Source organism: Gorilla gorilla, chromosome 6 (genome assembly GCF_029281585.2).
Source record: "Gorilla gorilla gorilla isolate KB3781 chromosome 6, NHGRI_mGorGor1-v2.1_pri, whole genome shotgun sequence".
Classification (NCBI taxonomy): domain Eukaryota; kingdom Metazoa; phylum Chordata; class Mammalia; order Primates; family Hominidae; genus Gorilla; species Gorilla gorilla.
Genome location: NC_073230.2, coordinates 126,138,753 through 126,157,170, shown reverse-complemented (window position 1 = coordinate 126,157,170; position 18,418 = coordinate 126,138,753). Strand labels below are relative to the sequence as shown.

At 38.0% G+C, this 18,418-nt stretch overlaps 1 protein-coding gene across 15 annotated transcripts in view; it reads right to left on the bottom strand.

Annotated features, from left to right (window-relative positions):
• The window catches only part of ST7 (suppression of tumorigenicity 7), a 277,197-nt gene that overhangs the window by 41,403 nt on the left and 217,376 nt on the right, over nt 1–18,418 (bottom strand). For all 15 annotated transcript variants that reach the window (XM_031012996.3, XM_055347479.2, XM_031012997.3 and 12 more), the window contains one exon: nt 17,418–17,532. In XM_031012996.3, the coding sequence (XP_030868856.1) occupies nt 17,418–17,532 (115 nt within the window). The remainder of the gene's footprint in view (nt 1–17,417; nt 17,533–18,418) is intronic.

Genomic DNA, 18,418 nt, shown 5'->3' with positions numbered 1-18,418 from the left:
TTCAGAACAGGTAAAAATATGCCATTCCCAGATGCTGCAAAATTCATTCTAGGTTAGAGGAACTCTTTGCACCTGGAATGCCCTGCGAGTTTCTTTGCAAGGCTGTTTTCAACTTAGAAAGGATTACAATAAAGTAGAAATGAAAAATAGAAGTCCCATAATTAGCCAATAGACAGAGGCAGAAGAAAACAATTTCATAAAGAAAACCAATCTCTCTTTCAATAAAGAGTATTTAATGCCAATTCCAAGGAGATTCCTAAGGAATTTCTCTTTGAGGGAAATTTCAATGACATTGATAAAACACAATCATAGAAAATATCAGCACAGAATTGAAAGGAAAACAGGTCTTTGTACCCGTAATCTCTTAAACTATATTCAAGCAAAATGTCACCACCACATACATACTATATAAAATGGTGCACTTACAATTAAGAAGAAAAAAATGCCAGACACTCATGGATTAGTCTTGTTGCTTTTCCAGCATCTAAACATTTAACAGCTTTCCAGTGTGGGGAATCAATACAGGAACGAAATATGTTGTTTTCTAGGGTACACTCATTGATTGTTATTTGAAGCTAATAAAAAAAATCTAGATGACACATGGCCTACTTAAAAGTTCAGACTTTTTATTTTAAAATTACCCAAGCCTTGTTTCCGAAAACAATGATCGTAACTATTTGAAGGTGGCAGCACAAGAAGGAGCCTCTTTTTAAGGACTTAGCTGCCCAACAAGAAAGATCAAGTTGTGTTTGATGGTTATCTAATCAATCAAAGGGACACTTTCACCCAGATAGAAATACAGAAAAAGATACATTCGAGGTGTTCCAGCAAATGACTAGAGATGCCTAATCAAAGGTAATCTTTAATCTACAATCCTGACCTCCATTCCCACTAGCATAGACAGGACATTCACAGCTAGAAAAATGCAACAGCATTCAGCAACATTACGACGACTACAGTACCTTTTCTCCATTTTTAAAATGTTTGCTCCTTCTCCTTTATTAAGTAGTATATGTGCACAAGAAAAATGCTTAAAAATAAATAACCAAAATATATTTTAATCAATATCAAAGAGGGAAATGTAGCTCTATGAAAATACCCCATTCCCCATTAGTGGCATGTCATTCTACTTATCTTTTTATGCTAGTAAGTTATTTTGTTCTCACTGATTAACAAAAATAGAAAATAGCAAAATATTCTTGCATGGCTGGTTTATTTAGATATTTTCAATGTTATTCTTTTTTCTGTAAAAACATTACATCTACTTGGTAATAGCAATTTGCCTCTAAGGAGGGATGAATCACTCTAAAGAAACTGATCCTAAATTTTCCTTCACATAGAGCATCTTGTTGTTCAAATAGGTTTTGGTTTACAGTTTTCATTTTTGAAAATGATGCATATTTTTCTGCAGAGCACTTAGGCAATATAAATGGAAAGCTTTTACATTTTGACTACCCAGCAATTCCACTTCTAAGACTTTATCCTAGGAAATAATCATCAATGTGCACAAAGATTGTTCATCACAACATTGTTTCTAATGGAAAACTGGAAATGGCCCAATGTCCAATCATAGACTGGCTAACATGCTGTAAGTTCATTCACAGGGTACAATTCCATGCAGTCATTAAATCATGAGGTGGAAAGGTACTGAATGATCTGGGGAAAATGTATTGTGCACATATCAATAAGTTTACAAAAAGTATGCTTTAATATTCATTTTTAAAAGCATTTCTATGCACAAAGATTGGAATAATATGCACCAAATATTGTAGACTCCCCTTATCAGTAGTTTCACTTTCTGTGGTTTCAGTTGTCCGCAGTCAACTGCAGTCTGAAGATATTAAAAGGAAAATTCCAGAAATGAATAATTTATAAGTTTTAAACAGCATGCCATTCTGAGTAGTGTGATGAGATCTTGTTACTGCCCTGCTCCATCCAACCCGGGATGTGAATCATCCCTTCGTCCAGCATACCCGCACTGTAGATTCTACCCATCCATCAGTTACTTTGTGGCCATATGCGTTATCATAGTTATCAGAGTGCTGTCATAGTTATCACTGTGCTTGTGTTCAAGTAACCCTTATTTTATTGCATAATGGCCACAAAGTGCAAGAGTAGTGATGCTGGCAATTTAGATATGCCAAAGAGAAGATGTAAGGTGCTTCCATTAAATGAAAAGGTGAAACTTCTCAACTTAATAAAAAAAGAAAAAAATCATACACCGAGGCTGCTAAGATCTACAGCAAGAATGAATCATGTGATATTGTGAAGAAGGAAAAGCAATTTGTTAGTTTCACTGTTGCACCTCAAAACTGCAAAAGTTATGGCCACAGTGTGTAGTAAGTAGAATGACAAGAAGGAGTGGCCACATTCACATAACTTTTATGACATATTGTTATAACTGTTCTATTAGTTATTGTTAATCTCTTACTGTGCCTAATTTATTTATTTATTATTTTTATTTTATTTATTTTTTGAGACAGAGTCTCGTTCTGTTGCCCAGGCTAGAGTGCAATGGCACTATCTCAGCTCACTACAACCTCCGCCTCCTGGGTTCAAGCAATTTTCCTGCCTCAGCCTCCTAAGTAGCTGGGATTACAGGCACGCGCCACCATGCCCAGCTAATTTTTGTATTTTTAGTAGAGACAGGGTTTCACCACGTTGGTCAGGCTGGTCTTGAACTCCAACCTCGTGATCCACCCACTTTGGCCTCCCAAAGAGCTGGGATTACAGGCGCGAGCCACTGCACCCGGCCTACTGTGCCTAATTTATAAATTAAACTTTATCATAAACACATATGTATATGAAAAAATATTGTGTATACAGGGTTCAGTATTCTCCATGGTTTCAGGCATCCACTGGAGGTTTTGGAACATATGCCCTAAGGATAAGAGGGGACTACTCCATCAGCGGTGTTTATTTCTGCATGGCGAGATTATAGGCAATTTTTCCTACTGTTTATCTGTGTTTCCAAAGTTTCCTGTCATGTACATGCAGTAACTGTTTTTTTAGCAGATAATGATGCTAGAGGGAAGAATTCTGTTCTATAAATTGCCTGAAGCAAGTTCATGGGCAAATACGTTGGTGGAGCCAGATACCGACAGCATAGACAAAAGTAGAATTTATCATATGAGGTGCTGTCAGTCTGGAGATCTATCAGATGTAACTTTCACATACTCTTGTGAAAATTAGTGTGTTCTATTTACAGTATGCCTGCTATAGTATAGTTATCTTATTGGCCATATTTTAATCTAATAACTGCGTAACATCTAAACCAGAGGCAGGAACTGATGTTTTGGCTCACCATTAAGAAGAACCATAAATACTATCCTCTAGGAGAAAGTATTTAGGCTGCCTGCTCCATGAGCACCTCCTCTTTCATTCCCACCTCACCCCACAAAAAAGGGTGAGGCTTGGTTATTTTTGCCTATTATAATTTTTAAACTTAATATTTTGACATAATTAGAGGTTTCCAGAAATTTATAAAAATAGCACACAGTCTTGTAAATGTTTCACTCAGCTTCTCCCAATGGTGATATTTTATAAAACTGTAGTATAATATCAAAAAACAAGAAATTGACATTGCTAGAGTACTATTAGGTACACTACAGACCTTGTTCATTTTCACCATTTTTTACATAAAATCAAGTGTGCATGTGTATCCAATTTCATCCCATAACTAGATTCATGTAAACACACCAAGATATAGAACTGTTCCATTACCACAGAGGAACTCCCTGGTGCTACCCCTTTATATTTGTACCCTCCCTGTCCTTCCTCATACATGTCCCCTGGTGATCACTAATCTGTTCTGTACAGTTCTGTCTGCCTGCTATGACTTCATGCTTTTATCACTACGGAAATGGATAAAATGATAAGATGAATAGAGTGGCTACCAGTAGTGATTGAAATGGTGGCAATAAGAACAAATCATCCGCTTTCCAATATTGCCTGTAATTTATTCAGAAATTTTATTTTGAGGAAGCAACTCAAAATCATTCTAAGTTAGTTTGATTTTGTATGAACACACTGACTCTGCAGTGCCCTTCTGACTTTTGTAAGTGGCATTTAGCTAGCTACATTATTACCTCTTATGAGTTAGAATCCAAAGAGCAAACAAAAGGAAAGGAAATAATGAGATATCACATAATTCCATTACTCACTGCAGAAACAAGGAACGCTAAGTAAATGTTTCTCACTTAGTCAAAGCTGAACTGCTGGCATTAATTTTTCTTCCACCTCTTTGCCATCTTATGTTTTATAGAAATGTTTTCCTGAAAGGAGAAGAAATTTCCCCAAACATCTTAGGCATGCAAAATCAAATTGTCATGAAAGCCTTTCATTAAAAGTTATAATCCTGAACTTCACACAAATGGAATCAGACTCATTTTTGTACTCATTTTTGTCTGGTTCCTTTCACTCAGCACATTGTTTTTGAGATTCATCCATGTTGTAGCACGTGTCAGTCACTCATTCTTTTTCATTGCTGAGTAATATTTCATTGTGTGGATACACCACATGTTTATCTATCCTCTTGCTAAAGGACATTTGAATTGCTTTCCCACTTTGGACTATTATGAAGAAAGCTGCTGTGACCATTTTTGGGTAAGCGTAAGAAAACTCATTTCTCAGGGATATGTAACTAAAAATGGGATTGCTGGATCTGAAGATAGATGTCTGTTTAACTTTATTGGAAACTGTTAGACAGTGTTCCAAAGTGGTTGCATGAAGTTTGCAAAACTAATATATTGTGTTAAAGGTAAGGAAAGTGGTTACTGCTGGGCTGGAGGGCAGTTATTGGCTGGAAGAGAGTATGAGGCAACCTTCTGAGATTTCAGGAAGTTCTGTTTCATTCTGGGTAGCAGTCACATGGGTATATACATAAGTGAAAAATCATCCCTCTGCACTTAAGAGTTGTACCTGTAACTATATGTAATTTATGCCTCAATTATATATATATATATATAATTTCTTTTTTTTTTTAGACAGAGTTTTGCTCTGTCACCCAGGCTGGAGTGCAGTAGCACAATCTCCCTCACTACAACCTCCACCTCCCGGGTTCAAGCAATTCTTGTGCCTCAGCCTCCCAAGTAGCTGGGACTATAGGTGCACACCACCACGCCTGGCTAATTTTTGTATTTTTAGTAGAGACAGGGTTTCACCATGTTGGCCAAGGTACTCTCCAACTCATGACCTCAAGTGTTCCGCCCACCTTGGCCTCCCAAAATGCTGAGATTACAGGCATAAGCCACCGCACCTAGCCAATAAAAAATTAAAAAAACAAAACAAAAAACAAAAAAACCCTAAAATCTTGTGGTCACCTGAAGATGTCTTATCTTACCAATCTGACCTCCATAACATTTTACTTGCCTTTTGTCATTCTGCCCCACTCCATTCTCTCTACAAATCCTTATCTAAAAATCACTTACACCTTCCATAAGAAAACAGAATCTGATTATTGTTCGTCAATCTTTCAAGCATTAAGATGGTTAACATATCTCTTCTATAGCAATCTTCTGTAGGATAAATACCTCCAGTTCCTCAACTGACATATTCTTCAGAACTTCTCATTTATTTTTATTACCTGGCCACATGTGATTTCAAAATATGAGAATTAGAAATGAAAACAATCCTCTAAATCCCCCAAACTGACCAGTAGAGAGCTCAGGGAAAACGTGCAGTCTGAGGAGCTGTGCCACTCTACGTCTCTGAATACCAGCTAGAACGGCCCTGGTGTTGAGCAGCTGGGACTCTGTTTGTTCCTATGATTGTCTGGTCAACAACACCCCCCACCTCCAATTCTATTCAAATAGACTTCAGCTAAAGTCAGGTCTTTTCTCCCTTTTATGTAAGCCATGAACATTAAAAAATAAAAATAAAAACATATAGGCAGGATTTCACATCTGATCTCATTAAATTTCAAATCTTAAAATTAAATCTGAGCCATTAAATTTTAATAGTTTCAGTACGTCATTCCAGCCTATTAGTCATTTTTCTGATTCAAGCTACCATGCACAGCTTTGCTCCCTCCATATCTTCTTCCCTAAATGACCATTATCATCATCAAAATGACTGCCAACACTTACTAAAGGCTAACTTCCAGGCACTGGTGTTAATCAGTTATATACATTATCCTATTTAATCCTCAGAGCAGTCCTATGAGGTAGGACTGTTAGCCCTGTTTTATAGATGGGGAAAATGAAACACAGAATGGTTAAGAAATATGCCAATATCACAAATCTAGAACAAATCTGAGCACATGATTTTAAACTGTGCTATGTGTTTCCAAGATCTGATTTTTAGAAATACTGACCATGGCAATACCAACGAGAGAATCTAGGAATAGGATTCTAGAGATCACCCTCAATTTGCAACAGTCTGCAATGATATGTCTGCAACCATTGATTAATTAGGTATTATATCCATATTCCTCCATGGTACCTGAAAGGACAGCATTTAAAATATTACCAAATGCTTTATTTAAATAAAGATGTAAACACATTTATGGTGTTCTCCTATTTCAGAAACACAAAGGAAAAGGGCCATTTACACTAATAAGATAAACATTTAAATACTATTGTATAGACAAACAGTATTTTCATATCCACTATCTCATCTGTGTTTATTTGACACAATTTTTTCTTAATAAATCTATTGTTAGATCCCCAATCACCACCTTTTTTCCTGTGGTCAAAAACCACATAATCATTTCCAGGATTTGCTTGGGATTGACTTGATACATTCTTTTAAAAAGTAAAAAATACTAAAGGGAAATATAAAGTAGGAATGAATAATTGTACCTCAGCAATGTATTAATACAATATTTTCTGCTCAAAACAGTACTACCACAAGATACAGATGAAAAACTGAACAACAGTACAGGACTGCCAAGGTCAACCTCCCAAAATCTTTTTCTTTTATAGGTGAGAAATATGGGCCCAGCAAAGTTAAACGATTTTCTTAAGAGCCACCTAACAAATGAGTGGCAGAACTGAACCTGCAATACCATGTCCTTGTCACTATCCCATAATGTTAGTGTGATACCTGCTTTTACTTTCCCTATCATCATTCTTCACTGTTTTTTTGGACAATAGAGTCATACATTAAATCCTGTAATGTGGGAGACTTTTGCTTCCTCTGGTCTTTAGCCACCCTGAAAACCTGCTTATAAGTTTATACCTGACTTGTACATAGTTATTTAGCTATCTGTCATTCTGATCTTTTTGTACACTTTAATCATTTATATTTCCTTACACTTTTATCTATTGGGACTAATTGCAATTTCAACTTTTAGTCTTTCATCCTTCACGAACCATTTTCCAGTTTTAAAAAAACTCTCTGTATCTCCTATGCCAAATAGTCTCAGCATAAAGTAAGTTATATTAATTGAAATTCCATTTGTGGTTTCATATTTATCTTTCCTCTGAATTAAAATAAACAAATAAAAGGCTGGGCATGGTGGCTCACACCTGTAATCCCAGCACTTTGGGAGGCCAAGGCAAGAGGATCACTTGAGCCCAGGAATTCAAGAAACAACCTGGGTGACACAGTGAGACCTCATCTCTACAAAAAATAGAAAAAATTGGCCAGGCATAGTGGTTCACACCTGTAGTCCCAGCTACTTGGGAGGCTGAGGTGGGAGGATCACTTGAGCATGAGAAGTTGAGACTGCAGTGAGCTGTGATCATGTCACTGCACTCCAGCCTAGGCGACAGAGCTATACCCTGTCTCAAAACAAAAACAACAAAAAAGAGCATGGCTTTCACTTTTTGTTACTTTTGTTTGTTTCAGATTCAAGGTACACCTGTGCCTAATATTCCTTTATTTATTTATTTATTTATTTTAACTATAGCTACAGGATAACATGATCTCCTTCTCTTAAGCTTCTTCCTTTTCGGTAAGAATTAAATCCATGGTATTATTTTCATGCTTTGTCTACTTTAGTAGTAACTGAAGTATCAACAAGGCAGGAATTTTTCAGATGGTTTGATTTTAGCAAGTGAGATTTATACAGGCATTCGCATCATGTCCTCTACTATCTTCAAATTCACAGCCTTTATAGAAAGTACAGCTGTACACACCACCTGTTCCCCTCTTCCACATTTTTTCTCCTCATGTCATTGTTAACGACTCAGCAGAAGTAGGTAGGCACTGATGGGCTACATGGGTCCTGACAGGCTCTTCACCCTTAGTTACGCTCCCTTGAAAGATTATCTGTGGGTTATGGTGGGTCTACATAGGGTTCAGTTTCTTGTAGTTAAGAGATTACCCGAGAGCAAATGAAATAAAGTGATTATAGTTTAAAATAAGAAGTTTTCCCACCCAGGAGACAAAAGTTTCTGCACTAGGATTCCCATCTGTTGCTTAAGAAAGAAAAACCAAATTCTAACTCTTTTACACCAATGTTCAGAAAACCTCACAAATGTCTCCCTCCAGGACAGAATGTGCTCCACTATAGTGTCAGAGGTCACCTCACCAGCCCACTGCAGTGGCACTCCACTCTTCCACACCTGAGTGCTTTCCCACTGTGATCTCTCAAGTACCTCCACTCAAAAGGGGGCATGGTGTGAATGTATTGTGCCACCCCCTTCACTGTGGGCTCGACTGAAGCCCTACCTGAAATTGCCCCAGGCCTCTCCAGGGCCCATAAAATAAAATCCAAGCTTGGATTTTAATCCAGTCCCCCTACCCCCACACACCCCCAGCTAACTCACCCAAGGCATCTTCTGCCCTTCACTGCATCCCTCCTCATCCCTCTGCTCTAAGGGATACAGACAATTCTCCAAATAAGCCATGCCAATTGTGCCTCTGCACCTTTCCATATGCTTTCCTTGCCTCAAGCACCTTTGCTGTCCAGTTCAGACACCACCTCCAAGGGGAAGACTCCCCTCACTCCTCCTTACTACGTGCAGTGCCCCTTCCATCCTGGGCTAAAGTGTATCGCAATCTTTATACTTAACAGCAATTGCCTGTTCTCTTACTTCCCTGTCCTGCGTACATGGTGTGATTTAGGAGTAAAAGCTGTGCTTCTTCATCACCTTGCACCCACAACAAAAAACAATGTCTGAAATATAGTTGGCGCTCAGTGTTTGCTGAATAAAATCCTAAATTAATGTACTAACATCTCAAATATCTTGATATTAGCTTCCTTCATTTTGCAAACATTTACATCCAATTTAGCTCCTAGAAGCCAAAATTGATCAGTGTTGTACGTTCTAATAGGGAATCAGAAACTTGTTATTTCTCAACATGTGTACTGCATTTATCTTTGCTTACAGAGTTCCAGCAGAGTTTGAAATTGTATTGGTGCTCTAATCTCGATGTCTATTTGAAACAGCAGTGGAATGAAATTATGGGGCAGGATGAAGAAAAACAATAAAGTAAAAACTGAAACAAGGTTGAAGAAAAGTAGAAAAAACAAAGAAAACCACACCTCTTCTGGCTCCTTAAGGACCCGTTATTGGAATGCTGCTGCTGAAACAAAAGGTCATCTTAGGGAGAATGACTCTTGAATTTTCAAAAGTCATAAGTGGTTCATAATAGCCAAACTTTAATTCAATAATCTTGGAAGAAATGTGTGTAATTATGAGTAAAACTGTCAATTAGATGGGTCTTGGAAAACTTATGGTGCAAAACTTTAGACAGGATAGAACAGTTTTCCATGATAACCTTTTTGACCTAATATCCTTTTGTTCATCTCCCAATAATAACAATCAAGACGTAGTTTTAAAAGGATCATTACTATTCTTATGCATGATAGGTCAATTGTGGGTCAATTCTCATATCTATGAATCTAAAATTTTTTCAAAGGTGGCAGCAAGTAGATATATAAATCCCAAACCATCTCACAAATGAGAACACTGTGTCGTAGTGGGATCTTATGTATCAATTCACTCACAGACCACAGATATTCCCAATGACTACCCTAGTACACAGGGGTTGAGATGAAAGTGGGGGGGCATGAGCTTGCTCTCAAGGGCTTTCTTTCTCTGCACTCCCCACAGCTTGTTTCAAACAGACTCACTGAGCACTGATTCATCTCGCTTCGCCTGTTTTTTTGTATTTTTGTTTTTTAACATCTTTCTCTACTAGACTGAAAACTTCTTGGTGACAGAGAATAGGTTATATTTATCTCTGAATCTAAAGCACCTAAAAGTTTGTACTTCAACATAATAAGGACTCAACAGATCCTTGCTGAAATAATTTGAAAAAAATTAACCTATTTACTCTCTGTTATCCTTTAAAATTATGAAGTACGAAGAATCCCTTTTCTTGGTCAGGCAACAAATTATATCAGGCAACAAATGATATCATTTCTACCAGACACACTTGAAGTTCCTATAATCCAACATATTTGGCCTTCACAGATGCTCTTGGAAGCATGAACCAAACAAACAAACAAAAATGGAAAACAAATTTAAAAAGCAGTCCATTTCTCCTTTGCAACCTGTTTGTGGATTGTGATGTGTTCTTACTGTCCCATTATGTGATTAATTTCTCAATTTACTTGTTTACGATATGATGCAAAGAAAACAACAGACATACAGGATTCTCCTTAAATTTTTGTTATTGTTGATTCCAGGCAGTATGAGGTCTTTTTGCCCCACCTTCAAAAAGCCAATCCGAGGTCCCCTTCCAACCAAAGGGAAAAATTTCACTGAAGAAATAAAAGGGATTGATATACAAGAATCTCAAAAAGATATGCCACTTGGGAGTTCAATGATTCAACTGGGAAGTTCTACATGACCTTAGTAATTTGGGGCAGGGGGAAAGACAAGCACTAAGCATTCAACTATACCCAGAAAAATTCGTCTTACGCTACAAAGCCAAACACCAGTTGTTATTTTCAACTTTTGGACTGGATTACCCCAGAAGGTCTGTGTCAGAGGGCCCTTCTGTGGCTGGTGCCCTGAAGCCAAACAAAGCAGTTTCCCTGATGGTAATGGCTGGCTGGGGAGGGATGTTACCTTGGTAAATTATGATAACTGGGCAATAAGGATTACCAAACCCAACATAAATTTAGAGGGTTTGTACATGTGCCAGCTATGTGAATTACAGATGTATGCATTCACCAAAGGTCTTCTATCATCAGAGACAGAAGTTTGTCATGCATATAGTCCTCACTGAAATGACATCTATTATCAGAACTTTTGCTCAATGCAATATATAGTTCATCCCTGACAGTCTATCATTTTGTTCTAAAGTAACCTCAAAGGACTAGTCCTCTTGGCAGATCTACCTCTTGGTGTCCAAATCTGTAGAGCATCCAGTGCAAAGCTATGCAGGACCACCATTTCTCAGTGACTTGTGCTTACAGGCATGAAGCCACAGCCATAGTATCAGTGCTGTTAATTATTTTCTTCTTTGAAGCACTGATGTGGTTCATTCGCCCATCTTTTACACAAGGACTCTCTTTGAGCACTTGCCTGGTATCCATGATCTTTTCTGTAACAGCGAGCCCAGGGAAACGAGCCAGACTAGGTTTATAGTCTGTCACTAGAAACTGACAGCATACCAAATCTTCTTTCTAATATGCAGCCCAATTTTGTGATGAGTATTTTCAGAGGCTGCTTGTGCCTGTGGCATCAAAATTCACATTTATATACTTAACTGAAAAGTACTGTTTTGGAAGTATGGACAGACTGACACTTGAAGTGTTTGACAAATACAGATTTTACTCATTGGACCTCCAGACATCTCACATCCTTCCTATTTTTACTTATTCCTCAAACTTAAATGGAAAACAGCCTAACCAAAAGACAGGGTATCCAGTAACCATTTCAAAGGAACTATGATGATAGCTGAATAACTTGTGCTAGTTATAAGGCCTTGGGCAATGAGCAAGGTTTACGAAATTTTTAGTTATAACTACATGCTGACTCTGCAAAACAGTATCAGCAAAAGGCTTTTTCTCTGAATAGTCTCAACATAGCATGATTCCCTAATGACTTTCCTTAGAACTTCTGTTTTCAATCTACTGAGATGAAAGTATTTCCTCCAATGTTAGAAACATGTCCTCTTCTAAAAAGTATACCCTCTGCAAATTACCAGATGGCAGATAATAATGCTAATTTAGGATGGGCTTGATGGCATCAGTAAAAATGATCTTGATATAGTGGTTGCATTTACATAACTTTTGTGACTGTAAGAAAGACCAGCTGTCCCTAGTTCTTTTGAGAAAGAAGGGAAGAACAAGAGAAGATTCTGCCCCAAATTTAGGGCAATCACTAAATGACTTAACGTAGTAAATATCCAAAAGTGCTTAGATCTGTATTTCCATTAGGACAAACTGTTCACAGGCTGAAGTTGCTATGAACCCAAAGAAGTAATTTTTCCTTTGATCAGGAGTAAAAATCCCTGGCATGTCTGTTTTCAGCTTTCCAAAAGTTTAGATAAAACTAAGAATTTTAGTTCTTATCAAATATCTGTATGTCCTATTAGATCCATAATTAATTTTAATAACAAGTCATAACATTGTCTTTTTGCAGAGCATAAGACTGGGCTCTTATTCTCTCATTGTGACATTTTATATATAGTTTTCCATTTGAACAAGACTAATGAAGAATAGTGGTGAAGTTTAGGAGTGACACTTTTGGCTCTTTATAATAGCGAATAATATCTGAACTCTTACTGTGTTCCCACACTGTTCTTGACACTTAACATAGATTAAACTACTTTAATCCTCACAACAAATTACCCGCTGTGTGATCTTGGGCAAGTTACTTAGCCTTTCTAAGCCTCGATCTCATTTCCAGAGAAAGAAACCAAGGCTTGGAATGTTAAGTAATTTGCTCAAGCTCCCTCAGTTGGTGAAAGGCAGAGCTGGGACCTGATCTACCTCTTCCCCACCACCCATGACTGCCTTCTGGTATCCCCAAGGATCACTAACTAGAGACAGGCAGAACTAGATGCTCCCAAAGGTACCTTATAGTGCTCAGACCTGCGTTCACTTGCTCTATGAGATTCTCCTAAAATTGAAATGCACAAATGACAATGAATAAGAAACATATGAATTCTTTTCCACACTCCCACCCTAATCTTTGGGACTTAAGTTTTCAATGTAGGTGGCCTATAAACTTCTTTGAAAGGCAATCCAAAGCTTGTAAGAACTTTTGCAATGGCTTCTAAAAGAAGGTTCTCATGACTTAATAATCTTGAAAACATTGCTGTCTTTATAGCAAATGACTGAAGAAAAAGATAAATAAATCTCAAGTTAAATGAACATCTTACATCAAATCCCCTTTGTGATTAAAAAAATCAGATACAAGTTGATTGAAGATGGAAAGCCATGTTTCGAAGACAGTTTCAGAAAGACAAGCAAATATAGATACACTCAGTTCTTAAAGAATGATTAGAAAGGAATCTTGCAAGACAATGAGGCATCACTGAAATTCTGCACCATGGCTTCAGCCCACCTAAGTCATGCCTTTGTAAGAGGAGTGAGAGAGGCCCAGCACATCACTGTTGGAAGGCTTACATTTATGCAAAACACATGGGATTTAGAGCCAGCTGGATCTGGATTTGAATCCCAGCTCTGCAGTTTTCTAAGAATGTGGTCTTGTAAGTTATTTAATCTCACAAAGCCTCAGTTTCTGCATCTGCTAAAATGGAATAACTGCCTCCTTGCAGGGTTATTGTGAGGGTAAAGCTAATGCCAAGCTAATAACATGCTTGGCACATGGTAGGTTCTCAGTAGATTGTGGCTAATAACAACAACAAGAACAATGGTATTAATAAAAACAATTTAAATAAATACTACCAACAGCAGAAAGAGTGTAAGTGTGGTGGTTAAAAGCATGGGTCTGGAGTGAGACCACCTCCGTTTTTATCCTGGCTTTCCTTTACTTGTAGAATTCACATCATATTTAATGAAGTTGTTCTCAGTCGATCACTTTTCTCTCATAACATCACATCTACATGGCTTTACTTTGATATTATAGGCTCTTCCTGTGAGCAATTACCTTCTTTTTGTACCAGTTACCATACCTGCAAAATGGGGCTAACAATAGTATCTACCAAATATGCTTGTGGTTTGAATCATGTCTGATACTGATACATTACAAGAACTCAATAAATGCTAGCTGTTGCTGCTATTTTAGTCACAGTGTGAAGAACATTACAGAACCAGGATCAGCCACCTGGAATAAAACTGCCCACCTATAATGCTGATTCACAAATTGAAAATACAAGAGTATGAAAAATCCTGAGGATAGCAATATAGTATTTTAGACTAATACCTGGAATAATAAAGCATTAGAAGTTATCTCAATGGCAAAAATCAAAATCAGACTGCCGACTACATGGATATATGTCCAATCAACTGGTAATCTTTGTGGGGACACAGGAGTATATGATTGTTACTGATTTACAAACTCAAAGCCAAACTTTTTTTAAGGTGGTGAAGAACAATGAGACAAGGGGAATACATTTTGCCTCCCTTCTTTCCCCCAAAATATGTTCTTCGCCACCCCCATCCCTGGCCCCCAGTGCCTTGCCATTTTTCTAAATCTTTTTGCAAAGGTCAGAAAAGCAGAACTAATCCCATTGTGTTCCCAGCATACTACTTAAAAAATTCAGCCACCTAGCAAATGTAATAAAGAAGGATTGCTGTACCCAAAAACAATCCAAAAAACGGCTACCCAACCAGAGCATTCCAATTAGTAAAAAGGACATATAAGCCTGCTGCTTTGGGTGTGGCTCTACAGAGAGGGATGAAGGGGCTGGGATTCTAAGTGCTGTCTCCAGCATCTCATGGATTAGACATCTGAACCAGGGTGAAGATCAGAATGCCCTAAAAGCTGTCTGTACTCTTAAGACCTCTAAAGCACCCACTTCCTCGCCCAGGGCCAGATAAGGAACCAGCAGCTCAGTAGACGTCTCCAGGAAAAGCAGCAGGGATAAACTTGAAAGAACCCATTTCATGATATGGGGTGAGAAACAAGAGGCATGTTTTTCCACAATCTTCAGTGGCTGCAGCTCAACCCTCAAGAACAGTAACTTCAGCAGCCACTTCATTATATTTCTACTGTAAATGATACAGGCCTGAGCCAAGTCAGCACCAAAACTCCCTTCAGAATTCAGTCGGTGTTAGGTCATCTGTACTCTATTGACAACTGCTGAACTCAAAACCCCTAACGAGGCATCTCAGCAACAATATGTGTCCTGCCACTAATGAGGCTCTTTTTCCATGAATAATGAACAAGAACATCATCTCTGTTGCCAGGTACACAACATAAACAAAGCTCAACACAAGGGCCTTGGTATGGTGAGTTTGTCCATTTGCAACAAAAGAATTTTTCAAAGTGTGAGCCAAGTTTCAGTGGAGGGTGGGACAGGCTGTTGTAACAAATAATGTGAACATATGTTATCAGAATCTAATAAATCAGTTTTTGAATGTTGTGGAACAGAGGCTGTGCAATGGGATAGTTAGAGACAATGGAGAGTTCCATTTCTTTATTTTACAATCAGTCTTATAACACAAGGCTGATGATTTCTGTAACAAACAGAAATCTTCATGAAAGGAGCCTTAAGAGGCTTGCCATCCCAAAGGCTCTACTGATTAAAGTTTTATTTCTGAAGGCTTGATACATCAGATTGAGTATAGGTCAGCATTAGGGATTGCTATGGCATTGATGGCTACAGAGTGGCATTTGGAAAAGTGCACTGCCGCCTGAACCCATGGCCATGGGACTGAATTCCTTTGGTACTAAAAGAATGTCAACGTATGAGGATTTTTGCCTACAAGGCAGCCCAATAGTTTAGACCCCTAAGCTTGGACCACTGTTTAGCTGAACCATGAGTAAGATTTTAGCATATAAATAGACAATACAAGTGAGCTGACATGAAAGCCAAACAGTCTTTATTTTGTTTACTTAAAAGTGCTCCACAAATACTTTTCTCTGTTTCTCAAATCAGTTCCATACTAGGTAGCATATATCTTGTTACACAGGGTACTTACGTCTGCACAGGAAAAATGATGCCATCACTGGCTGAAGGCTTTTCGTTTCCATATATTTGAGCAAAAATTTGAAGAAAATGAAACAAAAACAAAAACAGTCTCATAATGCCTGAGTTCCCTCAACTATAGGAGATAACAACTCTCACCCATTTCAGAGATTCCTTATGAAGAAATGTGTCAAAAATAAGACCCAGTGGCCAGGTGTGGTGGCTCACGCCTGTACTCCCAGTGCCTTGGGGGGCCAAGGTGGGAAGTTCACAGGAGTTTGAGACCAGCCTGGGTAACATAACGATAACCAGTCTCTACAAAAAAAATTTAAAAATTAGCCAAGCATGATGGCACACTCCTATAGTCCTAGTCACTTGGGAGGCTGAAGCGGGAGGATGGCTAGAACCCAGGAGTTCAAGGTTATAGTGAACTATGATCATACCACTATACTCCATCTGGGGTGACAGAGAGGAAGGCCCTATCTCTCTAAAAAAAAAAAAAGACCCAAATGGTATAGTGTGCTCTGTATGTTTTGTAATCTGAATAATTCTTTAAATGCACTTTAAATGCACTGAAGATGCTTACTAAAGAAAAAATATTTCATAAAGCAAAAAATGATTATATAATAAGTCATCATTCCCTACATCCATTTTACAAGCAAACACTTTAGGAAGATGGTTACTGAAATGAGGCAGAATAGTATGAAGCTCTGCAGATATTTCAGTAACAATGTCGTGGCAGGTAATTATGTGGACAATTTTTGTCCAATTAATCAAATAATGAATTCATGGATAATGACAATATGAGCATTAGAGTTTTAAAATATCTAGGTTGTGCCAGCTTATTTTTCTGGTTTCTTAGGAACAGGCAAAATGGAATGAGTTCATGAGTGAGTAACCAGAATGGCAAAGGGACTTCAAAGTCTGCCATTTAAAGAAATGGGGATATTCTGCTGCTAATGAGAAGAGCTGGGATGAAGGGGACATGATTTCATCTTCCAATATTTACTGAATTGCCACATGTGCAAGGGATATTAGCTGTTCTACATTGCTCCAAAGGGTCAATGTGACCAATAGGCTGTGGTCACAGTGAACTGATGTGGAGTTATAGCAAGAGCTCTAACAGTCAGTGCTGCCCCTACAGGATAGGTACTGCCTGTGAGGTTCTGGGTGATTCCTGACCACAGAGGTAACAGAGCAGAGTAGACATAACTGCCTGATGGGGAGAGCATGAGGGGAGCCTGTACGGAGGGAAGGAGAGGAACGAGACACATGCCATGTGACATTTCTGGTCCTTGCTAACCATGAAATTCTAAGATCATACCAAACACCATCATAAAACTGTAGGTGAAAATTCTATAAAAGTATGGCTACAAAAGTGCTGTGCTATTTGAAATGACCCTTCCAATCTAATCAGGGAAAATACATCAAAAGAGGAATAGTCAAGTAAATAAAAATACCCAAGGACTTACCATCATACTTTGCTAAGACTGCCTGAACATCAGCGTATGCTTGTAGTTCCAGAAGGGCTTCTAAAAGGTTTTCATGGATATTGAACATACTCAGAAGGGGGAACTCCTTCATTAACTAGGGCAGAAGAAACCAAAGAATAATTAGTATATTATGTATGTCTTATACTTTTATTGTACATATTTTATTATATATATTTATTGTATATATCACGTTTTGATATATATACACAAAGTAAAATGATTACTAGAGTTAAGCATTTTAAGAAATAAGTATTTCTTATTTATTTATTTATTTGAGATGGAGTCTTGCTCTGTCGCCCAGGCTGGAGTGCAGTGGTGCGATCTCAGCTCACTGCAACTTCCACCTCCTGGGTTCAAGCAATTCTCCTGCCTCAGCCTCCCAAGTAGCTGGGACTACAGGCACATGCTACCATGCCCGGCTAATTTTTGTGTTATAAGTAGCGACGGGGTTTCACTATGTTAGCCAGGATGGTCTTGATCTCCTGACCTCATGATCTGCCCGCCTCGGCCTCCCGAAGTGCTGAGATTACAGCATTTCGTATTTTTAAAGTATAATACTGAATTGTATTTATATAAAAGTATAATTCAATTCTTAAAAGTATAATTAATATTGGGTTATAAGAGTTCATATCAATTATTATTTTGTAAATCATTAAATGCTTCTTATTTTTCTGGTAAGGTGGGATAAGATTCAAAGAGAGGTTTCCATAAAAGTTGAAGAAAATGCTCAAGAAAGATAAAATGCCATGGAGAAACCAAACAAGGTAAAGGCTGAAAAATATCTCACGGGCTTTACCAGTTAGGTCACCGGTAACTTTGCCAACAGCAGTTTGGATGGAAGCCAGACTGTAGAAGGGTAAACAAGGGGGCATTACTCTTTCAAGCAGCCTAGTGGCAAAGTTAAGGAGAAAAAGTAGAAAAATAACTAGAAAGTGACACAGGTTAAAAGAAAATTTGTAGGTAGTGATGGGGGTGGTAGT